Source organism: Accipiter gentilis, chromosome 20, assembly GCF_929443795.1.
Source record: "Accipiter gentilis chromosome 20, bAccGen1.1, whole genome shotgun sequence".
NCBI lineage: Eukaryota > Metazoa > Chordata > Aves > Accipitriformes > Accipitridae > Astur > Astur gentilis.
Genome location: NC_064899.1, coordinates 4,934,325 through 4,960,360, shown reverse-complemented (window position 1 = coordinate 4,960,360; position 26,036 = coordinate 4,934,325). Strand labels below are relative to the sequence as shown.

The 26,036-nt window shown below is 45.4% G+C and overlaps 1 protein-coding gene across 4 annotated transcripts in view; it reads right to left on the bottom strand.

Annotated features, from left to right (window-relative positions):
* BASP1 (brain abundant membrane attached signal protein 1) overlaps window positions 1–24,977 on the bottom strand; it is a 51,657-nt gene extending 26,680 nt beyond the window's left edge. The window contains exons 1-2 of one of the 4 annotated variants that reach the window (XM_049824204.1): window positions 24,800–24,977; window positions 17,937–18,026 (exon numbers count right to left, since the gene is read on the bottom strand). Coding sequence is in view for 1 of the 4 variants with exons in the window: in XM_049824200.1 (XP_049680157.1) it covers window positions 18,857–18,919 (63 nt within the window). In the remaining 3 variants the exon portion in view is untranslated. Of the gene's footprint in view, window positions 1–17,936; window positions 18,027–18,856; window positions 18,988–24,799 lie in introns of those variants that run through there. The other 3 variants (XM_049824203.1, XM_049824201.1, XM_049824200.1) reach the window with 3 other exon arrangements.
* Between the last annotated feature and the right edge of the window lie 1,059 nt (window positions 24,978–26,036).

Genomic DNA, 26,036 nt, shown 5'->3' with positions numbered 1-26,036 from the left:
ATTACAACATAGCTTTCCCACTCCCCGGGGCACAGCTTCTGAAAGAGGAAAGTTTCACAACGCGGCGTCGGCAGAGCAGGCGTGCGTACTGCACACCAGCCTGGGACGACAGAAACTGTGCAGGAAGTGAAACTACTGTAAGTTCACAAGTTTTCAAATACAGAGCTGAATATAGATACAAGCTAGCTGAAAAGTGGAAGAAAAGTAGAGTTGATAGGGTCCACGCGACATAGTGAGAGACAGAGACACACAGTACAGAACTTACATTTGTTTAATCTGGTCCTTTCTAATTTAGATCACTTCATGAGTTGCCCATACCGGTTGATGCTTCATGTGTATTAAGTTTTTTAAAGCAAATTTCCAAATACTCTTATTTTTTATCTAAAAAACTGCATCAGCTCTGGGCAATCTAACTAAATAAGAGTCTGGTAGGTTACCAGGTCATCATTAACCTTGGTGTTGTAATACCTTTGAAGTACTGCAGCAGAGCTCATTTAAACATCTAAGGCTAGCTATCAGCTTGCACTGCTAGAGTCCTCAATATCTACAAATTTGGGATGATTGTAGGCTCTGAATGAATTAACAGCAGAAAAGGAGATAGGCTGCTCCATACAAGCTCTCCATACAAGCAGCCGCACAGGCACCATTGGAATTTCAGTCCGAACCAGGAAAGGCTTTACAAAGGCCGCACAGAAATGTTTGCCATCGCCCTGCAAGTAACAGTGCTGAGGCCAAAAGTAAAAAGAGTAGGAGATCATCAAAATTTTATCTTTGAACATAAGAGATTCCAACTGCATACCAGGGTAGTGTGAAACATGTCTGGTACAAGCCTAAGCAAGGAGAAAAGAGGATTCAGAGGGCATGCGTGTACTCTGTTGCTTCCAGTCCTGAACACAAACTGGTTCACACCTCAATTTTACCATCAGATTCTGCAGGAATGAATGACGGGGGGGACCAGGACTGCCTCTTCTTCAAGGTGTGTCCATTCTGTGAAACCAATGACCAAACGTTCTAAGAAACTGGCCCCACCTCATCCGGATTTAGCTTGCTCTATTGACTTGAAAAGACTTAGAAACAAAGAGTCCCCATATGACAGAAAACGAGCCACGGTTCCAGAGAAACCTAAGCTTCTTTCCTGCATGTTGGCCATTGCAAAGAGACAAAGACAGGAACTCCGAATGAATACGACCATTTCAATACTAGTGGTGAACTCGGCAAAAGTGAAGTACAAAGCTGGAAGAGAATTTGCTGTGGGATTGCCCCAGGCGTGCTAAGAGAAAGGAGTGCCATTGCTACTTCTGCCTGACGGAGAGATGGAAATCACCTTGGTGAATTGCATTCTGATGCCAGAAAGGCAGTCTGAAGGCTAGCAGTAGGGAATAAATCGTAAACTGTGAGCATCCTCAAAACTCAACACTTCCAAGATACTAGTTTTGTGAAACATGAAATATATTTTGGAAAAGAAATCCTCCAAACGCAAGAGAACTTAAAATAAACTGCCACTCCGTCGTAGAGGCACCAGTCTTATTAGTAAAAACAGTTATGGTATTTACTCCACTGTACACAATAAAAAAGGCCAGATCCAGGATTACATTTCCTCTCTTCTTCATTAAATTTGCTCCTTAAATTTTACACTCTGATCCCTGGCATGACTTGAAGAAGGCCTCCTCCCACCATCTGAATTACACATTCTGGTGCGTTCAGCATAAGCAGTGCTTTCTCCCAGTAACGCAATGGCCTCCCATTGCAGCAACAGACTCGGCGCAGCAACCTGAAGAGAAAGAAAGTAACACCTCACAGATGGAGTCAACCTCATGATTTCCAACCTGCATTTATTGTACGAAATGCAGTAACTTATTCTAGCCCACCTGCACTAGGAGAAAGAAGGTGTTTTACATGCAAGGACGTCAGTGCCACAGCATTATTTGATAAATATTTCCAGAGTTTCTCAAGCAACCAACTGTCTTTCGCTGTCTCAAAATTGAAGCTTACATCGATGGTAATGAAGATTCAAGTATAAACAGCAGGTGGTCTGCAGCCTTGCAGTAAAACTAGCACTCAGCAAGAGAATTAGTCTTAACTGGTATTCTGGTAAGGAATCTGCAAATGAGAGAGGGAGCGTGGAAGATCATCCCAGAGATACGCATCTCAGTAGCTGTGACATAGTTTAAAAGAAGTTTGCAATTTTAAGCGATTCAGCTTTATCGTGTCTTCAATAAAGAAAAATAGAATTTAAAAAGTACAACAGTGATGTGGATAATACTTAATCAGTATTATTTCAGAGGAATTGGCCATGCCATCATGATGAAAAAGAACTTTATTCAGACAGTTCCATTTTTTTTTTATTCTTTTGTTTGTGTACACCAACGGATTAGCATAGAAAGTCCTTAAAGAGTCAAATGGATGCAAATAGAAGCTGTTTACAGTGAGGGGTCTGAAATGACTGCAGGAAAACTCATTATTACTCAACAGTGACAGTGGCAGCAGTGAGGTGATCCAGGAAAGGCAAGGAAAAGAATTAAGAGTTCCTGATATGGGTCAAGTCATTAATTTCTAGGAACGTACCCCAAAAGGCAAGATGCGAAGGTAATAGCTGAAAATGTTCATTTAAGAGTGAAAAATGTCCTAAGAAATGACAGTGGGAAAAGTTCAAAATTGATCTAGAAGAGATGACTGGTCTGATACACTTTCTATGTTTTCATCTGAATTTGCAAGGTAAAAACTTAGGAGCTTCATGCAGCAGAGCAGGCTTAAGCAAATTCAGGTCTCCCCACAGGCCTGTGAACCTCTGTTATGTAAGTTCTTTCCATTTTACATACCTCAATTATTCACTACTTCCAACCTACCAAGCACATAGGAAATTTTCTAAGTATTTAAATGAAAGCGTTTCCCAGTTAAAATTATTTTCTCCAGCAAAGGAGGTAATCCAGAGAATGAGACTTCTGCTTTGAAGTACTCATTTGCAAAACACCCAACTGTCGGGGGGGGGGGGGGGGGGGGGGCTGGGGAGGAGGAGGATGAACTACCTAAGAGAATTTCTTAACCCATGAGAGAATTTCCACTCAGTGCAACTGAAGAAGTGGCTAATGGTCAATGAACAAAAGGAGCTCCTTGCTCAAGGACGTGCTGCGCTTGTTACGGCACTTAGTGCGTGCCTACAGGCCTCCATTCACTCCTCTAGCCCTCAATGGAAAAAACGATGCGATAAAATTTAGGACATGTAAGCGAGGATTTAAAATAAACCCAAAGTATGGAAGGACCAGTGTTGTTGGAGATACTACAAGTACACAAAAGAATCATTGCCAGCTGGCAGCCTGCGGGGCAGATAGCCTGCCAGAACAAACTATCCTGTGCCCTGGCGCAAGGTTTTGGCAAGTTTTGCCGTGTCTATTGGAAATGTATTTCCCGTGAGCCCTGGCAGCACCAGGCAGGCTCTCACCTAAGCTGCACCCAGGCAGGGATGAGCACAGGGAGAGAAGGAGAAGAGCTGAGCGCGAAGGGGAGCCCATGGTCAGGCGGAGGTCTGGGATTTCCTCGCACCGTGTGAGCACAAGAAGTAGAACCAGGATGGAACCCGACTGTAAGAAAAGCCCAGAGGTCCAAAGACATGAAGGATTCAGGAGAAGGATGAGGAAAGTGCACAAGAGGGACTCCGAATGGCAGGGAAGTCTGTGCCAGTAAATAACTATAGAGAGGGCTCTGCACGTTAAATCAATGTCTTTGAAAGAGGCTGTTGCTGTGGTAAGGGGTAGGACAATCATGCCAAACTGCAAGGGCAACGTCCCCAGAGCAGGAAAACAGAAGTATCAAACAAGGGAAAATCACCCTGTTGGGGACTGGAAGAGATTACGTGCTGGGCTGAGAACTCCGGGCTGGAAACAATCTCTGCTACCTCGTTTGGGTTTGGAGTTCAGGGGGTGGAGGGGCTCTCGGGGGGTAAGAGGAAGATAAAAGAGGAAGGAGATTGTTCAAGGCAGCAAGGCAATCCTTAATTCATATCAACAGATTTTGGTCTTTGTTCCAGTCTCCATAGCGAGCAAGAGTAAGTGTCTGTGCCCGCACGCTGCCTCCCAAAGGGCTGACAAAGGTTGGGTCAAGATTCAGGAGGGCTTGGAGGCAGCTAGATTAGGTCTGGCACTGAACAGGAGTTAAAATCAAGGAGTTTTGTACAATCAAACTTCTCTCTACCGAGCCTTCCTCATCTGTGTTTTTTCCTTTCCCATTTTCTGAGCTAATGAGGAATTGTCCATTACGTTGGCCCAGCCCCGAAGCAGTTGCCCAAGAGGAGCAGAGGTGAAACAGTCGCCAGCACTGCAAAAAAAACCCAAACGTACTGGCAGAAAGCAATGGATTAAATACAAGCAGAGGGTTCATCTGTTTTTCCATTCACTCTAGTATTTAACTCCATTAAGGTTATTTTAAATACAGAGGTCTCACTCACTACTGTAGTGGGATACTTTTTGAAGTAATTCCAGAATATTTTTACTGTGCTGCTTTTCTTTTTCTTTTTTTCCACTCTAATGGGAAAGCCTCACCAAAAAAAAAAATCCTCAATTTTAAGAAAACACATCAATTCTTTTATGTCCTCAAGGACTCGGCAAGCAGGCAGATTTGGCAAGGAGAGTCATGGCCAGGCAGCAGCTTTTAAGTTTATGGACACGAAGGTCAGTGACATAAGGCACATACACTTTGTAACACAGCTGCCTGCTACTGAATTTCCACAGTGGGTCAGTGACTCGATTACATAAACAGTGGAAATAAGAGATCAAATCATCCCCAACACAGCCAATCTATTAATAAAATACAAGTCTTGTTGGGTATGAAAAATCGGGAATTGGCAAAAGACAAGCTAGGAATGTTCCCTGGCTTAAAAGACAGCACAAAGCTGAGTTTGAAGTTACTGGCTCCAGAAAATTTGCCTTAAATCAATCTTCAGTATCTATAACTTTTTGAAATATCATGCACAGCTTCACTGAACACATGGTATATCAGGATTCTGGCCATACAAAGAGGAAAGGCAGCACCTCCCAGAACCTGTTTCTAACTCACACTTCTCATCTTTACTTTGCTTCAAAGAAATCCTCAGATTGTTTTCATCTGTCGTATCTGAGTTATGATAACCATGTCCAAGCACAGCCAGCTAATTATCTTCAGTGGATAATTAGGAGCGCTGAGGAGCTTGGCTTTCTCCCCCAGTGGTAGATGTCAAGGCTTTTAATTTAGGCATTTATGTTTGTTTCTTAAGCTACTCAGTGAGAACTACAACACTACGTTTTCAATTTTTATTAAAACTACAGAACAGAGCAAAATCTTCTTTTACGTAATAATGATGCGTTTCAGAGCCCTACTAGCCCTCTGTTGTAAGGACCTTCACACGTGATGAGCTAAAACACCATACAACCCAGGCATATAATTGTAGTTGAATTCAAACAGCTGCTAACCATAGCTAAATTACAATCCCCTACTAAGACCCAGGTCACATTGAAGGGATAAAAAGAAGCAACAAGAAGGGAGGAGTTAAAGCATCCACTGTAACAATTAGCTGGATATCTTAATCAGCCGGTTTGTCATGATTTATTGCTTGGCCTAGGCAATTTGCTAAAAATGTCAGGGTTTTATCTGTGGTCTAGGAAATGAAATTTCAGGTGCCGGTATCTAACTATCTTAAGACATAATAACACGATTCCTTTTTTTTCCTGGAAGCATGGTCAGGGAATTTCAAATTGCCAACACACTTTGTCAGAGTTAATCCTTAAATAGTACCTGCAAGATAGGCTCTGAAGTCTTGAAGGGCTCCATGATTGTTGAGGCAGCAGCTGGTTGCAAAACAAAACATACTCGGATCTTTGCTTTATTGTTGATCTGCATGATGTCCTTCTTTTGGCTACTTTATGTGTTGTTCTGTGCAAACAATTGGACTATTTGTCTGGGAATAGAAATATTCTGTATAGTGAGAAAATGGTCTAATTTTTAATGTTCTTTTAAGATGACGTGAGGAAATTCTTTCTGAAGCAGTGCAAGTTACATGTACACTTAGAATCGAATATAGAAACATTGCTCCAAGAGAAAGAGGAAACAGTCTCAAAATACTTAATTTTCCATGCATTGCTCCATCTGACCAGTTGCATTAGCCACACCATACAAGATGCATTACACCTTCTCACCTCCCAGAACTGCACATATTTTAGGCATGAGAAAATTAAACCCATGTAAAATTGAGAAACAGTAAGCCCCTGAAAACAGGTGTTTAAAGAGTCTTATCAATCACACTTGTAGTAGTGCTAAGTTTGGAGAAGATTGGACTTTGATATTCAGAGGTTTGGGGTTTTTATTTCACTCTTTGAGTACTTCATAGGAGAAATAATTGTACAAAATTTGAACTTGTTAGCTAGGACAACGCACACAAGCCAGTTGTTGAGGCCAACAATACCCCTGAAGCGATGCTTCGGCGCTAGATTGCGGAAATAGCAGAGCAACCCAAATGAACCCAGAATTTCAAGGGAGCGCTCTTTATATTCCTCTAATTGGGTGGACACATCAATCCTTGTTAGAGCACCTCAGTGATTCATTTGTTGTTTACTGAGGCATGTGCTGGAAGACTCCACTGGCATGCCTTCAAGGGTCGCAGTGAAGCCTCTTCCATTGAAATTAAAAATCTAGTTGTCTTTAGCAGCTTTTTAATAAACAGGATTTCCATTTGACCCACATTAGAAGCTTGCTTTGTTGAGATTTAGAAAGAAAGGTTTGTCCTTGCGAAAGAGCACGGGGGGCTCTTAATACTCCGATTAGATTTCTGCAATGATTAGGTATTATGAGCACTTGAGTTTCGGCTCAAAACGGATATAGTTTCCTCCTCGTCTCAAGAAGTTCTCAACGAGTCACCTTTCTTCCTCTCAGAGGCAGCAGCCTTTATAGACACCGGTGTCTTTTTAACAAATGGATTTTCACTCCGACCTGCATTAGGTGAGAAGCTGGCGTGCTCCAGCGCCTCGGCGGGCACAGGTTCGCACACGAGCATCCGCCGCGCGGAACCGCGCTGCCTACCTCTAACACCGGCTACGCCAGCTGCTGGGAGTCACCTGGCTACCTCAAAGCGCAGCGTGGGCTAGCTGACTGTGTATTCCCACTCCTGCTTGCACGGTTTCTTGCAGATTGCTGAGCTCCACGCTGCCACGCGACCCTAGCCCACGCCTTGAGCTCCCTCAAAACCGGTGGTGGTCACAAGAGCCATCACACCAGCACCGGCCGTGCAGACGTGCCATCAAATTCAGGGGCAGAAGGAGAAGAGAAGGAAGCCGCTTTCGACCCAGCAGCGCGGTTGTGCAGGTTGTTGGCGGGGGCAGTGGTAAGCCCTCAGGTGTAGCAGCCCCCCCACGCTGGGGAGCTTCACCACCAAGAAGGCGCGTGGCATCGGCCAGGGGTGGTCGGGCCAGAAACCCTCCTGAGATCACAGACAGCTTCACTCCAAATCACCAAGTGCCTTGTTCAGCCTGTTCTCCTGGATGGCTTTTAGCATTTATAGCAGGGATGATAAGCTTAGCCATATACTTCTTATCTGAGTGTAAGTTACATCGCATTTTTTACGAGCTTAAATTCCTTCATGCGATGTGAGTTTGTTTTACAGAAAACAGGGGTCGGTGTCCTGTTGCCTGTAACAGAGGGAACACCGGTTCGATGTAAACGGCATTTATGCTGACTATCTGTGCTGAAGGAATGGCACTGGACCCATCAACATTTGTATGAGGGATTCAGTCTCTATAGTGCCATTCATTTGTAGAAGTGTGCAAATGTAAGGTAGTGGGATCTCCATCATTACTGTCATCTCTCATGGTGCCATTTTCTAATTATTCAGTTATTTAAGGTTGAAGTTAAGAGGGACTGTTGGATTTTATGAGCATTTCTGGAGAGCTATGTGCACAAAAAAGCTTTATAATGAAAGATAAAACTGGTATATTTAACACTGATTCTTTAAATGTTGTTTTTATTCAATTTAATTCAATTGAAAAGAATGGAACAAAGATACCTACCACTCCAGGCAATGCAACACTGAAACACTCAGTTGGAAGGCAGAACTACAGGGCACAGAGCAGTGTAACGTACTGGTGCCCACGTTAGCAGAAGCAGTGGGGTAAAATATATGTGAAATTCTACAAGAGGTGGCTAAACATTCTCACACGGCTAAAATTAGCTCCCACAGATCTTCCTCATGAACGCGGCCATGGTGCTGCTGGGAACAGAGCTAACTCCCGCACTTCTAACGCTACTGAATGCACTACGGACATATTCCCACTTTTACGGCTGCAATATAAATGAGCAGAATATTGTGGATCTATAGCTGTAGATCTGATGGATTAGGACTGGTCCAACTGTTCTCCTCTTCCAGATAAAATCAGAAAAGAAATTTCCTTGCAGTTGGTTTCTCAAAAATCCCATCAACAGCCCTTTCTTTTTACTGCATTGCCTCAGGACATGGTAGAAAAGACTTCTAGGGGAGTTTCGGTAGGCAGGAAGCACCCAGTGAGTTACTGTATGAAAAGACAATATGATAGCTGGGCTCACCTCACAAAATACAGCTTTACGCAAGAACAGCGCACGCACTTACCTCACTGACGTGACAAACTGCCTCGAATTTGGCTAACAGTCCTAACTTCCCTCCCACGAGCAAGAGGTACCATTTTCCTGCAGCCAAATGGCTGACACAGTAGACATAAATACAAAAAACCTGTACAAAATGAAGCTGGGTTTTATAGCCATCTTGTAAGTACACCAAGTGAGAAAATTACACATATTCACAAATTATGCTGAGCAGCTATCTACAGGATAAGATATTGCATAAAAAGTGCTAAGTTCCTGTTTACAATATAAAGGATTTCTTAAACCAGCACCAGTGTAGCAATTTGTTACGTGCAACACATTTTGATTGCTGCTCTACTGATCTAATTCTATCAAGGAGTATAACCTGTAGTCTCCACGACCTGTTTTGTAGTGGGAATCAGGAGTTACAGATGAAACGGTCGAGCTAAAAGAGCCTTTCTCTTTTGAAGCAAACTCTGAGTGACTCTTACACTAACAGAAAAAAATAAGAACTCCTTTGAAGAGATTATAAATATGTATTAGGAATTAAAATGTAGTCCCCTTGATTAAAACTCGTGGAATTCCCCCCAACTCCCCCCGTCAGCATTAAATGAATGTTCAGAAACACTTGAAAGTATGAACCCAAGTTTCCAGTCCAGTCTAACAGTTTTATCATAACAACCTACTCACTATTTTTAATATTCGAATCAAAAGACAACATTAAAGTAAGAATTCAGTGAGCCTTCTGCAGCTCTCCTGCAGTGCCAGGATCACAATATCCCTTGAGAGGCCTGGCTCCTGCCCAAGGCACAGAAGCATCGGATGCTCCGAGGCATCCCTTTACTCGCCGTACCACTTCACTCACACCTGAGCTTTACACAGCAATCTCCACTCAGGTGTAAACAACAGGATCACATCATAAACCATAAGGGTTATTGCTTGCTTTTACAGGAATCGAAACAATTTAAAAAGACAGAAAAAAAAGGAAGCTTAAGATTTGAGTCATCTTCATTTACACAAAATAGATATGGATGTAAGAGACGTAGATGGTCATTAAAGGTCACGGTCTGAGTTAAGTCACTTCTGATTTCCCACACTGGAACTCCCTTGTCAGTTCAGACATACCGTGGCCTTTGGGCAGATTTAGCCCTTTGGCACTGAGGTAATTCACTTAGTAGATTTTAAACCAAAAAGCATTTTATTGGAAGATTCCGCAATTGGTTTTAATCTGCAAAAGTTTGTGCAATTTTTTTAATGTTCGATAACATGATGTTTCCATGTCCTAGCCGTAAGATGTTCTAGTCTTAAGCATGTGGGTTTAGATGCAAAACATGCTTAGAGGAATAACATTAAAAATCATTAATATCCTGAAATGAAGGAGTAGTTAGGTGATACAGCTAAGCCAAATTAAAGAGCTTGCTGTTTCAAGTGGGCTGGGCCCACTGCCCACTCCCCTTCCCTTGCAGCTGGTCTGGCTCTTAGCTGAGCCCTGGGCAAGGTGATTCAGCTCACTGAGCTGGGAGAAAAGGAGCCCAGCCAGAAAAATCAAAGCCAACAGGGGAGAGTGTGCAGCCAGCCCACCCTAAGGAGCTGCTGATTCAGTTCAGCCATCCTGCCTGCACCCTTGAGGTGGAAGGATCTAACACCATAGATGGGATTAGTTCGCACATAAGGAAAAAAACCCGCACGGTGTAAAGTAAATTTAAAATTTTCATGCTATGCAATTTCCCTCTAAAGTAAAGTAGCGGGACCAGCTCCGTAGTTAAGATTCGTGCCAGGCACTTAATTGGCAGTTGGGGACTTGAACATCTTCCCAGAAACTCCTATAAATAAAATACTGCAAAACGGGTAGGTATTTAATCTATGAATCCGAACAAAGACACTGGCTTTATACTAGAGCTACATGGTAAAAAAACTGTCCAGTCCCCAAAAAGATTGGTATTTATGGCATTTTTACATGAGCTTTTGCACTCAGGCAAAAAATTAGCCACAGGTTTAAGCCCTTTGCTTAAAGAAAGTCACTTCATCTACAAAAGAGCATGTTTCAACTCTTCTCTGTCCAGTTCAGACCAGAACCTCAGCTTTCAACACCTCGGTGAGCACTCTGACCAGAGACATCCTCTTACCAATTGGTAGTTTATACAGCAAGGAGTAGGCAGCTCCATCAGTAGAGGCTGAGACTGACCCAACCAAAACTGGGCAATAGCCTGCTGAATATGTTACTCACTTGCTTTACAGAAGACGAGTCCAATCCCCCAGCAGGAATCAGCAAGAGCAAAAGTTTGGATCTTGGCTGTCCACATGGGTTTCTTATGCACTAAATGATTAGCTACCTCAAAGTGGGTAAGCCTGTCCTTTTTTTCAGCTAGAAGTGAAAACCCCTACGATTACACCTACAGAATTTGAGCTGCAAGAACATTTTTCAGTAGAAAACATTTCATTGAAAGATTCCCAGCCAGATCCACTGTCATGACCAAATCTCAAACCTTTTTAGGACAATCTTTTTAAAAAAAACGGTAAAAGAAAATAAAAATTATAACATCAGAAGTACTCTTCACTTGACTAGAAACCGCTGATAGGATTTTATTTAAACTTTCTTCCTACCAGCATCACACTTCCCATTTGGTGAAAAAAAATGCAAAGGATGTGGTACTACACAAGAGGCTACCAAATCTATTAAAATAAATTCAAATTTCAAATAATTCACCTCATAGTTTTTGCAACAGGTTTTCTTATTGCTGCACATCTTAAGGTTGCTTTACCAATAGGTACGTGATATATGCCTTTCTTTAATTACTACTCATAAGTCCATAGGCCTTGTATGCTATTGCATTGCATGCTGTAGGTCTTAAACCTCAGAAAGCTATGAACTGAACTCTTTATTAAGTGGCTAGTTACTTTATGGTAGAAAATGGAAATGTTTTTACTATCCCACTGTTGCAGATAGTAGTCTCGAAAGCATACTCTAATCCTGAAATACAAACTTGAGGGTTGATTTTAAAGTTCATGTTTATTTTGATTGGCCTGTCTCTTAAGTAGAAAAGGTTTTTGTAGAAGCACACTAGTCACGCCAGCCATATCTGGTTTATACATGTCAGATATTTCTCTATGACAAATCAGCCCAGCGCAGGACTTTAAACATCAGCATCCGCATAATACGTGAAGATAAAAACTATTTTCTAGGGCGTATCAACCCTTGAATGAAGTTCCAGCGCGGCCATTTTTAGCACTTCATCTCGCCTACCTATTGCTTGTACTGCAGAGCTCCATAAGGCAGCTGACAAAACAGGCTTGGCTGGATCACTTGGGAACAGTTTTTACCGAGCCAGATTCCCCCCAAAACCCAGCTGAAGCCAGCTCCGAGGCAGGGGTTGGCTCAAACCCAGCCCCATGACCACCCTAACCCACCATCCCCGTTCAATAGGTCCCACGCGGAGATCTACAGCAGAGAAGTAAGAGAGCACTGCCCATTTACGCACTAGTATACGCTCCCTACCTCCCCTAGTATATGTTATTGCACAGCAGCGTGTGCTTGCACAGCCTAGTATATCTAGGACACACTCCCCCCCCTCACTGCCGTAATTACAAGGACTGCTGTTTCTCATGTACAGGCCCATGTACTGGAAAAAAAATTCTCTGGTCTACAGACTATTCTGCAGCCCTCTGTGCCAGTTTATATGAGCTTATTAATAGTAATAAGACCCAACGTCAGAGATTTTGTCTCTGACCAAAATAATCTTAACTTCAGGCATATGTTTTTCTGACCTATGTACTCAACGTGAAGACTGCACTGCTGCACACACTTACCTTCTACAAAGATAAACTTTCTTCCTCTTCAGGCAGTACGAAACTCGCCCTCAACATCGATACTATCCAAATTAACCTACCATTACTTTCTTAAAAGAACCAATGAGGAAGTCATGAAGAAAAGCAGACAGATGACGGAACACCGGGATTTAATGTTTTGGCAAATGCTTAGGTGTTGCCATTGCAAACACGAGCACTGTTATATCACATAAGAGCATCAGACCCAATCAGTACTGCCCACCCAACCATCCAAACCACCGTGGAATTCTAGCAGCTCTGCCTTTATTAGTACAACTCAATTAGATTCAAAGCAAATACTCACTGATCAGCGACGTAAATAAAATCGGCATCAAGCCCACAACTCTAGTTCTGCTCCCAAACGTGCCTCCCTCATTGAAAGATTCGCTTCAGAGAATGCCAATATACTGTTGTGCATGGCTCAAAATCCATACGTCGCTGAATAATCTAACAATTAGCAGCTAAACGAAGGTGAGCATTTCCTCATCTCTAATAACACCAAGATATGGGCAGCTAGTCAAGAATCTGGTTCATTAAACAGAAACATACGTACAAATCCTGCAAGCGCTTCGTAGGAGCACAACACTATTTCCAGTAAGCATACACAGAAATCTCAGGTTGCCCTCAGGTACAAAAAGGTTGATTGATTTCAAACACATAGTCCAAAGTAGCCGCAGCATGGATAGCCCCTGGTATGGAACCAGGAACTTTGACAGCAGCTGCCCACCTGCACACAAAAGATAGACTGCACAAAGATATTTGTTCAGCTAAACATTAAGTCTATTCAAAACCATTTATGAATACACACCAAGGATTTCTTTAGAAATGAGCCTAATTTATGTCAGGCTTAACCTTCAAAGCTATTGTTATTATGCCATTAAGTTTGAGCAACCATGTGTTGAAAACGTGTGTATAGCCTTTGTTACACAGTTAGATTCTCCACTCATCTGTGGAACAACCCAACAAATGTCTCCGCAGCCTATAGATTAAGTAACAAAAGGCATCCTAGTGTCATACCAATCAGTATTACACAGCGGTCCTCAGCTGCAGTCACAAAATTTCACCCTGAGCTCACAGAGTAAAATTTTCAAACCTACGCACATCACTACAAATCACCACCTTGAAATAAAATTTAGGAAGTGAAAAGCCTCAATCATTTTTGCAAGCTTTACTCCCCTTCTCGTCCCACAGCCCCAATTTGAAGAATGGCCTCAAACTTACAGCACATTTCAGGAATTCTGTCCAAAGTGCTATGAGAAATCTCTGTTTAAGAAGCTCTGCTGTTGAGCATCAAGACATTAAATCTCCTCTTGCCAGCTCTGGAAAAGCCTTACTTGTATATTTCTTTCTAGCATATACCATGCCCATAAAGCATATTAGCAGAGGGTTTGCCTTTTGTTCTCTATTTTAACAGAGCTCAGACATACTGCCAATAAATTAGTATGCTTGGGAATGATTGTGTTTCAACCAAAATAATTTTTCTGCACTCAAGAACAAGCTCACTCCAAAGGTTGCCTGTGTGCCTGGTCCCACAAACCACAGGGCTGGAAGGGACCTCATGAGAAGTCTAGACAGTCCCTCTTCTTGCCCCAAGGCAGAATGAGTGACATTTAAGTGATCTCTCACTGGTTACTGTCTTACCGCTTCTTAAAATGATCATTCTCTTCTTTATACTCCAACAAAACCAATGTGTTCATTTTTCCCTTTCATAGGTCCTGTTTGATCACTCTCATTGTTTACCTCTTGAACGGTATCTCTTTTATGTGGCATATGACCCATGCAAGAAATATCTTTAAACGTTCAAAGCATAGTACATGAAAGGAAATTTTTAGATGTCCATTTTAGGACAGTTAAAAGGCAATTTGTTCTATTCTGGTAGCAAATGCTTAGCACAACTAAGAAGTGGACCTCTGTTATTCTTGTTGTCCCCTTCTGGTCAACAAAATCTTCTTTATGGTAATTCTGATCACATATCCTTTATGGTTACCACATACAGTCTTTTTTAGAAATGCCTCCACGGACAAGGAATTTTTACTATGATTTATTCATTTCAAATTATTCAGATTATTTTAACTCAGGTTACTGACCGTCTTCCATCTATTACAGAGCAAAGGGCAAATATTTTCCACATACAATCTAAAGTTACGTTTATCTACTCAAAGAGTGGAAATCCCATTTCTTGTGTACGACACAGTTACTTGCTACTCCTTAGTGGCAGAACAGAGAAAGATGCCTCCTTGTTTCCATGAAAGGCTTTAACATGTTTGTTACTTATGAGTTGTATTGTTAACATAAAAAATTATTCCACCATGTTAATTAAGGTGAACTCTGTATTTTTATTTCAGACGAAGGGCAGCTGGGCGGTATTCCCGGCTGCAACTCCATAGCTTTGAAATATAGTCTCTTAGGAACCGTGAGCAGATTTAACCACGAATAGCTAAATGTGCCTAGATACATGAAAGTTTTATTTAACTATCTCCCTAGCTAATTAGATCAGGGAACCAGAATCGTAGGGCTAGATTAATTAAGATAAAACAGGGCATTTGTAATAATTAAGTTAGCTATTTGGTCTCCCTTCCAGTGCAGGGAGTCAACGACCACCATTAGCACAGCAGCCGATGACCAGCACTTCAGACGGCGTGTGCCCCACGGATGCAGTCCCACCAAAGCCACTGTGCTCGCACCGACGGCACAGAAGGCTCCTGCGGACAGTCTCATTTTATTTCTTTGTTTTGAGAAGACCGAGCGGCCAGAGGAGCTCCTTCCCCGCAGGAGTCCCCGAGGCTGCTCAGGGGAGAGAAGGTCTCCGAAGACGGCAGGGTGAGACAGGCAAAAGATTCAAGCCGGCAACCTGCAGCTCGGAAACAAAACTGGAAAAAACGCTGCGAGGAGCACGTAGCAGACCCACAGGCAGACCCCAAAGGTGTTGGGAAGGAAGTTTGGGGCCAGGGAGGACTGTGGAAATTTGCTCCAACGCAGAAAACCACAGCGTACTTGAAACCAACATTAGTATTCGAAGCTTGCAAGGGCTCATGGGCAGAGATCGGGCTGTGAATAAACCTTTTATCTATTATTTTGGTTCTTTCATCACTGTAAGTTTTCTCTGTTTAAGGAGTTAATTAACTGAGATGACTAGTTGTAATTCTAATGAAAATAATTTCCTTTGAGTTTTTTGGTCTTCTTTAGGAGCTCAGCGTACAGGAGATGATCTACATCAATCCACTTCAGTTCTCTGGCCCTCTGCTTGGGGACCCTCCACAGCGACCAAAGGCTATTTTGTGTCTTCGCTCTATCTGTAGCCACAAACTCGTACTTCAGAAAAAAGGCATATATATTCGCCATCATGAACTCATTTGGCCTGAACAGGGCACTCATCCTGATGGCATTCATAATGAATTTGCACAGCAATCATGTTGCTGTCTCCATCATTTATAGATGTTGTGCTTTATTTGGACACAATGAAAATCTCAAGCAATTAGAAGTGGATCCAAAGGTTTCTCTATGGAAGCAACTCAGGCCAGTATGACTGTGACCGCTACTGGCCTTTATGCAGTATGTAGCCCAGCAAAGCCACAGCTTGACAGACAAGCTTTGTCTATTATAATAGCAAATGTTTCCCCTAAAAGTGTGTTTTGGAAGGTTTTGCAACTCACTAGTGTAGTTTAATTATGATCTTGCAGCAATTTGTTTCATGTCCTACAGGAATCAAACAAATCTAGTTCTTCTTGAAAATAAGACTGACAACGCAAGCTATCGCATACAGGTTTTTAGGTTTTGGGGTGGTTTTTTTTTCATTTGGCCAAGTGCCAGTTTTGCTTAAAACTAAACCACCATGTAAAGAGGAAAAAATTCTACTCCCTCTCAGTCAGCAGAAGGAGAAATCACATTAATATTTCTTCAGGTGATAAGAATGTAAAAGTGTTGAATGCTTTTGGCTGGCAGAGCTCCGAGATTTCCACATTGTTACAGGATTTGCATGAAACTTTGTTTAAGATCAAGTTCTCATGTTGATATCATCTCACCCTAGTGAGCGTCTAGATTTGGGAGCCATACCCATGCAAACAGTTGGGGTCTAGTAACATTTATTTCAGAGTTTGGAATGAAAGTTTTGCAATAAGTGGTTCTGTTCTCATTATCCCTGCTTTGTACTACACAGGAATGACCGTACACACTTAACCTTATGACATCTTACTGCATCCTGGATACCTCCTAATGCACATATTACATGTTTAATGTATGACTAACAAGGTGTTCTCTGAAATACGTTGAGTTAGTTCACAGCAGAAAATGTGGACTTCTAGAGAGGATAACCAAGGGGAACTGCAACATAAGCAGTTGTGATAATTTAATTGAAGCAAATGATCTACACCGACATGGCAAGGAAGGATACAGTCAGAGTTAGCTTGAAGACACCAGGGTTTTTTTTAGTGTGACACATTTAGAAATATGCACAGAGATAATAAGGTATATCCCAACATGCTAGAATACAAAGTTGATATCAAGAAGTGTATTCAATGGCTTCTTTAATCAGGAGCAAATGTGCCAAAGAACTTTGTTTTTTAAGTAGAAAGAAAAAAAGAAAAAATGCTGCTGAGATAAATATTTCTATTCTCAGACTGTAAATTTACTGCCACTGTTTCACAGCAAACTCCTGGACAGACTTTCTTCCTGAACCACTAATCTGTCAGTGCGGAACTTCCTTCGCTCCCTGTCACCTCTGTGTTGTAGGCGGTGAGGGGCTCGGATATTCAGTCTCTTGCCTCACACAGTCAATAGCTGTGGGGGAGCGTGCAAAGCCAGTTCATTTCCCTCAACACCACCCACCCTCCAGGTATCAACTCCAAGTTAGAGCAGAGATGGCAAGTATTTAAAGACCCAATATTTATCCTGCTTCAGGCAAGGGAGATCCATTATATTTGTCATTTGTTGACTGGTATGTTTGTTTTTCTCCATAATGCCTTGGTGACAGCATGGTTTCAAGACATGTTTATAAAAACACCTGTAGCTGATTTGCAGTATATTTTGAAGCCTCAGTAACAGAAGCTACCTCAGCACTGAAGGCCACTTCCAAGACATTGTGCCGTAGTGGATTGCCAGTACAGTGTACTGTTCAGTCAGGACTGAGACACCATGAGGAGTGCCACATTGCTCTTGCCACCACCATCAGTAAATTGTTCCTGAATCTGTCAGTCACTGACTTGTCCACAGAAGAGGATGACAGCTGAACTTCCAGTGACCGAATAATTATTCTCGTGCTTATAAAAAACTACCCTAATATCAGTTTTCTTGAGCTCTTTTGAAGCTTTTATTCAATATTACATGCATGGGAAAAGAGTACACTCGGGTGAGCTATCATATTTCAGTGCACATGGCAGCTCTTACTTAGCTTGGTTCTAAAAGTATTATTCATTAAGGCAATGTCATCAGTTCAAGGCGACCGGATGTAAAGCACGCACCACTATGCCAGAAAGCTGAATGTTCCTCTAAATATCACCTAGGGAAACTAGCACTGAGGAAATCATTAAAATGTACAATACCGGTGGAACGTCAGATGGCCACAAGCAGCTTAAAAGGGGTTCTGCTGGTACCTCTGCACTGTGGGATGGTTTTCTTCAAGGTGAAGATCTCTGAGGGTAGGGAATAAGAAAAGGGAACAGCGTACAGAAACAGAGAACGAATAGATCCAGCTCACCAACATCTTTCCCTGCGAATGATACCAGATCCATCAGAAAGAATTGTCTGCATAGACAACTTGCCACTGTCCTTGAACTCTCACAGTCTACATGCAGCTTTCTAGAGGCAGCAGGATGCTCTTTGCTATGAATGCTGGAGTTATGCAGAGCATGTATGAACCGCAAACAGGGAAAGAGTTTCCACATTTGCTTTAGTCTGCTAATTTAGGCCCCTGAATTATAGGCTATGGGGCTATCCTGAGCACTCGGGTACACTACAGAGGCCTCACGTGCTCCTAGTGAAAGCTCCTAGTGAAACGAACTTACAAACCAACAGTGCGTTCTACTCAGTCTCAAGCAAAGTATGGAATGGAAAAGCCTGGAAAATCTGGCCAGATTTTCATTTTTACACTCTGGGGAGCTGTTGTCCCCCTTGCTTCACAGGGCTTGTAGATCGGAAAAGGAAAGCAAGAGTCAACAGGCAGCTTTCACCCACTCCTCAGCGAGACCAGCTATTCCCAGCGCAGGCTGTACGTTCACTGGTGCAGAGCTGGCACACAGGGCCGAGCAACGCTGCTGGAGGAGAACGAGTCCCACTCTCTCAGCCCATCTGGTTCGGAAACCTGCTGGGTAGAGCAGCCAGCACATCTTCCCCGTTTGCCTCAGCTGTTGTGGCGATGGCAAGAAACCCAAAAGAGCCGTTTTCACCACCTCAGAGCTCACTGAATTTGCTTCCTCCCACCAGCTCGGCACAACTAAGTAGCAGAAGTCAATCACGCACTTACCAGTGCCGGCCAAAATACAAGCAACAGGAAATTTTGCCTATGAATGGGGAATGCCGAAACCATCCGAGCACCGCATCTAGCCGTGACAGGTTTCACCCTCTCCTTTTCCAGACTCCTAGTTTTATACCACCTCTAGCCTGTTTTGGTTTTGTTTTCTTCCCCCCGTATGACGTGCTTTACCGCTTTGAGGAAGGATGATTACAGGAAGCTGATGTAGCAATTCTGAGGCTCCGGTCTATCTTGGACAAACAGATGTACGAAGGGTTTCTCATAGTTTGACTCTCCTGTGTTGATTACATGTTTGCAACTGGGTTTTCCCTGTTTTCTACATCCTGATCTGCGCTTGGTTTGCACGTGCTTTTCTAAGGTAGTTAGATGAGAGAGACGCATATCAGTTCTATTATTGTTGATCCACTCTTGGTTTTGTCTAACTTTGCTTCACTTCCTCTCCAGAGTTGAGCAATCATCTTAAATTTGTCTAGCAGATGCCCATGTACAGCACCCTGCTATGGGACCACCTTCTACTTCATCCTAAAACAGTTAATAACATCAAGCCATAATTTTGAATATGAATCCCTCCTTCACCAACCAATTGCCTAAGGAAAACAGTAACCGCAGAAAAGAAATTCACAAACTAAAACCAGGCTCTACCCTTCTGCAGGGGTTATGCTCTACCTCCTATTGAGTATTTAAGGACTACTGAAACACGAAATGGCCAGCAGCCCCCCGATTTTACTATTTGTACAGAAGGGCCTTCCATTTGTCATGTGAAGTCGTGACGGCAGAGATTTCTACCATTAAAATTAATCCTATGGGAAGCTTTGACATTACAGTTACTCGTCTTATTGCCTGGAGTAAAAGGTTATGCTTCAACATTGCATCCACATCCTCTTCATGCCAATGCGTCGGGACTACAACCACCATCATGAGATCATTAGCAAGCATCCACCAGCAGACCTTTACAAGCAGCAAAAGGTAGAGTGGTTAAGGCCCAATACTTATTACACAGTCAGTGTTGAATCCTTCCTAAGGACAGCGAGTCTCTATTCAAAATCAAGCTCGTACCATCAGTCCTACGGTTTACATTAAACACCAAATGCGTGCTGCTCTGAACAACTGCTAGGGCAGCGTACATAAAATTAAATCTTTGGAAAAGACATTCAAATTCCTACAGGGTAAGAAAAAAAAGAATAATATACCAAAAAAATCCCCGGATCAGCAGATCATAATCATATGTGGCACTACTTACCAGGCTAAAATCTAAACTATGCAACATGTGACTAAAAAGCATGTGGCTTTCCCAACACTACAGCACTGGTGAGGTACTTGGCAGCCTATACCCCACAAGTCAGATCAACTATAGAGCCTACTTAATTTCTATTCTGCAGAACACAATACCAAACACATCAAAAGAGATCGGCCTCTGATTTATATCCTGAGACAGAAGGTTTTTATTAATAAAACTGTTTCCTCAGAGTTAAATTCCATTAACTATACTTAAGAGGGAATTACTACACATCTTGCTCCCAGGCAAAGCCTGACCATTCCACATGTGTTACAAATCAGTATCTCTTTACATTTATTGGTGTGCTGAAGAAAGTCAAAGGATTTTATTTTCTGATTCTGGCAAGTCAGGAATCTTTCATGTTTGAGGAATCGTGTTGCTATCAATCAGTTTCTATTTTAAACCTATGACTTTTCATATCAAATAACCAATTGATACATTTTTATACTAACCGCATGTCTCCACCTTGAAGGAAGAAGCTTAGCTGGCATCACGCTTTTAAGACAGACAGCTGGGAGATAGAAGATGCTGTAGAGAGGACTTTAAAGTCCTTTTCATTCCGCACAAGGTGTTTCCCCCCTTCTTCCCCCTGCATTTTTTTAAATCTTGAAAGCGTTTCCTACTAATGCATGAAACCTCTATTATGCTGCATATGGTTTCTATTTTCAAGTCCCTAATGCTTTCAGGAATTTCTTTGATTTCTCTAGTTGTTACCTCATTCTTGTCATTCCTGATTGACACAGAAGAAACAACCCAAGCCCCTCCTAAGTTTTCTTCCTTTAGTTACGAAGCCGTCTCAATGCATCTGTACAGTACTTCAAAATGGCCTGCCTTTACTACCCTCGTAGGAGAGAAGGTAGGGCCTTGAATGTTGGTTGATAACTCTTCGTTATATTTGAATAGCATCCAGTTTTCTTACTTGAAGAACTCAGATTTTAGCCATTGAATTTACAGTGCACCCAAGGACACCACATTTACACCTACAGACCTAAATCAGGACCTGGGATTTGTGCACAAATGTGTACATACAAATGCAGCATCCCCTTCTTGCAGATGGGGGGGGGGGGGGGGGAAAATTCTGAAATTCTTGCTTTCAAAATTGGTGCAAAATCAGCTTTCAACCTTCCAAATAATGAGTAGCTCAATGGTAGCTGAATGCCTGAAAATGGAGCCGCACAGAAGTCTCCCAAGATTTCATGGGAAGGCCTGTTTCTGCCCTGCAACCAGCTTCTGTACCTCAGCGTACGCCATGGGGGCATGGGTGGATGCCTGCTCAAGGGAAGAATTTAGCATTGCTCAGACGGCAGCCATCCTGTACACAGGACGCTCTGCTGAAGGACTTCATGGTTCACTGCATGGGGCAAAGCTACCAGTGGAACACAGCACGAACACAAGAAGATTCACTGGGAAAATACAATTTATTCCAGAGACTTGATGTTGACTAGAGGTAGTTCTAGAGACGGTTCTGAAATTGTGGAGCATGCACACTCTATAATCTTAGGGGAAGGGTATGCTCCAAAGGTGTACCACTGTCTGGAATAGATCAACCTTTTATTTCCAGGTTGCTTCAGTGGGTGTTGCATTTCAAATGCAAAGCAGCATGGAAAAAACGGGGGGGGGGGGGGGGGGGGGGGGGGGGGAGAAAAAGAAAAAAAAAAAAAAGCACCTGATCATTGTTCATGCAATAACTGGAGGAGTAAATTTACCAGTTTTACCTTTTAATGTTGATTTTATTTTAACTGGATATGATAAGCTCAGAGGTTCATATAAACAGAAGAAAACGCTGCATGATTGCTTTTTGGCAGCTACGTACAATTTCCCCGAATTACACAATCAGCTATTTCATACATGAAGCATACAAGAATAGGCAGAGCCACCACAAATTTCCCATCACTTTGGGTGTATTCCATCTGCACACCAGAGTTGGCGCTCTCCAGTGAAACTAAGCCAGACAAAAAGAAAATATTCACTGCATACAATCCAGTAGGTAGGAAGATCACAAAGCAAAGCTTCTCCCTCATACGAGGAAGTTCTGCGAGACAACGAGTAGAGACAGCAAGCGCACAAACCTTTGGCCATGCTCTTACTTCTTCCCTCCCCTGCCTAAAGCTCGGAGGGTCTGCCCAAAATTCTCAGAAACGCCCTGAATACGAAAGGATGGTGCGGGTCAAGGTATCTCTGCTGGAGACGGCAGTAGCAGTGGATGCCGCATCTTCCCCCGGTGCGGCACTCCCACCCCATGCTCGCGCTGCTCCCCTGCTTCATGGGGAACAGCTACACTGGGGAAAAAAAAAAAAACCCTCGGCGTTCAAAGCCTGGCCACCGGACTACGTGTTGCCAAGAGGGCACATTAAATCAGATTCTAGGGCTCTGATGGCAGCACTTCTTCAGAAGGGACCTGAACTGAAAACACTGGAAATACCCCAAAATCACGATGTGAGGGGCCTTGGGGTGTATGTTTTCCAGCCGATGTTCCCCACCCTAGAGGGGAAGGAATAAAACCCAATGCCATCCTCTCTTGAGGAGCCCACTTGCAGTACTCTTTTGTCGCCTTTAAGTCCAGCTGGACAAACACCCCAGTCGTCTCTGTTCAGAACCCACCAGTCACTGGCTTACAAAATTATCTATTTCCAACAGGCTTAAGCGCGCTCGCCCTACGGAGAAACACGCATCCTCGGTTTGGACAAGAGCATCCGCGGGGAAGGAAAAGGGGCGGAGGAGGAGGAACGCGCACCGATGCCAGCAGCGAGATGCAACAATTCGAACAAAAGAGACTTCAAGATGTCGCACCAACGCACAGACAAAAAAATTAAAAAAAAAAAATAATTAAAAAATTAAAAAAAATCTTCCTCTTAAAGCCTGCACCCCCTGGTCTGAGGGAGATGCTTCAGCAGAGCACGCGTGTCCCATGTGTCCCCCCACCCACGACGGAGCCCGGCAGCAGACACATCCCCGCGGCGTGGCAGCTTCCCATGCCCCCCACGTCCCCTCCCTGACCCACGGACCGCTCCCACGCTGCTATAGAGCCCCCCCCCGGCTCCCCCTTTTCCCGCACCACCCCCCCAAGACTCCTTTTTCCCTTCAAAAAAAAACCGCCCCATTTTGCCTCAGCGAGGCGACGATGGGGGGAGGGGGGGGGGGCGGGGGTGTCCGCTAGCCGATACCGAAGCTAAGCCGGGCGCAGCGCGGGCTCCGGAAGGTCTCGGCGTGCCCCAGCAAGGCCGGGGGTGAGGGGGGGGGGTGTGGGGGTGAGAGGGGAGCGGCGTCCCGGGGGTGGCCGCGGCGCCTTTGTTCCGCCGCCCCATCCCCGCCCCCGCCTCCGCGCATGCGCGGGGCAGAGACAAAGGCGCGGGCAGGGGCGTCCCTCACACAACCCGCCCCCCCCCCCCCCCCCCCCCACTCTCCTCACACCGCACCGCGCCCTCCGCGCCGGCCATCGGCCCCCGTGGGGCGCCCACCCGGCCTGACAGGAGGGTGGGGGGGGGCCCTTCGTACCCCGTGAGGCGGTGCACGGGGAAAGTTCCTTGCAGGAGGCGCGCTGGGAAAGGCACGCGTGTGCGTGGGGGCACGGCGAGGCGGGTGGGGGGGGGAGGAAAAGATAAAAAAGGTCGTGGGGAGGGTGGGGGGGATCTGTGGGGAGGGGGGGCGGCGTTCGATGAATATTCATGAGGCAGGCGCGGTGAGGGGAGCGGCGGCCGTCCCTGTGGGGTTTTTGACGGCCGGTTCGGAGCCCCCACCCGGGTGGGATTCGGGTAACCGACACCCACCCCACACCCCCCCCCCCAAAAAAAACAAAAACCAAACCCCAAACCCTTGGCATAACGCCCCCGCCAAAAGCAGGGATCCGAATCGCCGCCGCGTCCACGCACACGCGTGACCGCCAAGGCAGCGCCGCTCCTTCACCCAGAACAATCGCATTGTTGCCGGCACCGCACCCCCCCCACACCACCACCACCACCACCCCCACACACACCCGCAGCCCGGCACCGGGAACCGAGCCCCCCCGCCGAACACCCCCACGCAAGCCGCCTGCACCCCCCCACACACACACCCCACACACGTTCCCCCTTCCCCGGCGCCTCCCTGCACCACCGCCCCCCCCTCCATCTTCCTAGCGCGGTGCGTTTTCCTCTCCCAGCGCTTCATTTCATTTGGGGGGCTTTTGGGGGGAGGGTGGTTTTGTTGTTTGGGGGGGGGGGTATTTTTAATTATCATTGTGGTGGGGTTTTTTTAAGCAGGGTCCTTTTGGAAACGGGCTCAAGGCACCGACAAGAAATTGGGCATAAATCACTATGATCCCCACCACACCCACCCCCCCACCCACCCCCCCAAGAAAGGCTTATCGGGCATTTAAATTTCACGAAATTGCCTTTCAGTCCATTTTGTGCCTCGAATCCGCTCCGGGGCCGGTCTCCCTCTCGAGGAATCGAGCTCCCCGCAGCGATATTCCTAAAAAAACCGTGCCCAATCTCCCCCCTCCTCCCCATTCACCCCCCCCCCCCCAGTCCCCTCTCCCCACATCCCAAACACCACGGGGATGGTGGTAGTGGTGGTGGTGTTGGTATGGGGGGGGGCCACACACGACCCGATCAAAATCGCAAAGCTCCCGAGATCTGCTACCTAAATACCACAACAAGCGAGATAACACCGCTTCTTACCTTTTTACGGTTTTCCTCGCTCCCCCCTCTGTGTGTTTCTGTGCTGGGGTGTCACAAAGAGAGTCCCGGGTAGCCCCCCCCAGAGCCCGCTCGCCTCGCTGGCAGCGCTGCGCCTCTCCCCAGCTCGCTCGCCGGGACTGGAGTGACTGGTGCCTGCTGGAGCAATGCCGCCGCTACCGCGGCTGCTGCCTCTGCATTTCTCACTCTCTCTCTCCCCCCTCCCTCTTTCCCTCCCACCCCCCCCCCCCTTTCACACACACACACACCCCCCCCTTTTTTTTTTTTTTTTCTCTCTGTGACAGTCTGTGGGCAGTTCAAAAGCCACACGCGCTTTATTTATTTATTTTGGAGGAGGGAGATGCGCTGCGCGCCTTTTGCGCTTAGGGGGCGCGCAGACCCAAGGGTTTCGAGATAAGCTTGGCACGCTGCGCGGGGGGGGGGGGGACGGGACGACGACGACACGACTTGCGTGGAGGTCCCCAAATGCACCTTGCAACCTTACCACCCCCCCTCCAAAAAAAAAAAAAAAAAAAAAAAGAAAAATTTTAGGGAGGATGGCGGCGAGGAGCGAACGGGGAGCTCGGTGGTTGGGGGGGGGGGGGGGGGGCGGGCCCGGTGGAGCCGGGAAAGCTGCGAGGGAAGCGGAGCCGCCTGAAAACACGTGTGGTCCTTTCGGGGAGCCCCACGGCAGAGGTTGGAAAACCCCCGGCGTTTATGCTTTTTTGGCACGCTTAAGGAGAGGGGTCTGCCCGTTAAACACAAAAGACACCCCCCCCCCCCCAAAAAAAAAAAAAAAAATAGAGAGAGGAAAGCAACCCATTCCTCAGGAGAAGGGATGTTTCCCGGGCGCTCCTACACCCTCTTTTTAAAACCCCACCGCCGGGCACAACCCGCCCTGCGGCGGAGCCTCCCGCTCCGTCCCCGCTCCGCGCTGCGGGAGCCGGGCGGCGGCGGGGGATGCGCGGGGCTCGGGCGCCCTCTGCTCCCCGAACGGGAGCTGGCTCCGGGGGGGGGGGGGATGTCACCGTCCCCCCGTCCCCCGTCCCCCCCCCCCCCGTGGGGCCCTTGCCGGGAAAAGGCGGTGAAAACCACCCGGCGAAGAAAAATACATTGGGGGGATTGGGGGCAGCCCGTGGCCGCGCCGAGCATCCAGTTGCTGCCGGAGGGGGGGGGGGGGGGGGGGGCAGGGAAAGGCGGGGAGCACGGTGGGACACACACCCCCCCCCCGGTGCCCCTC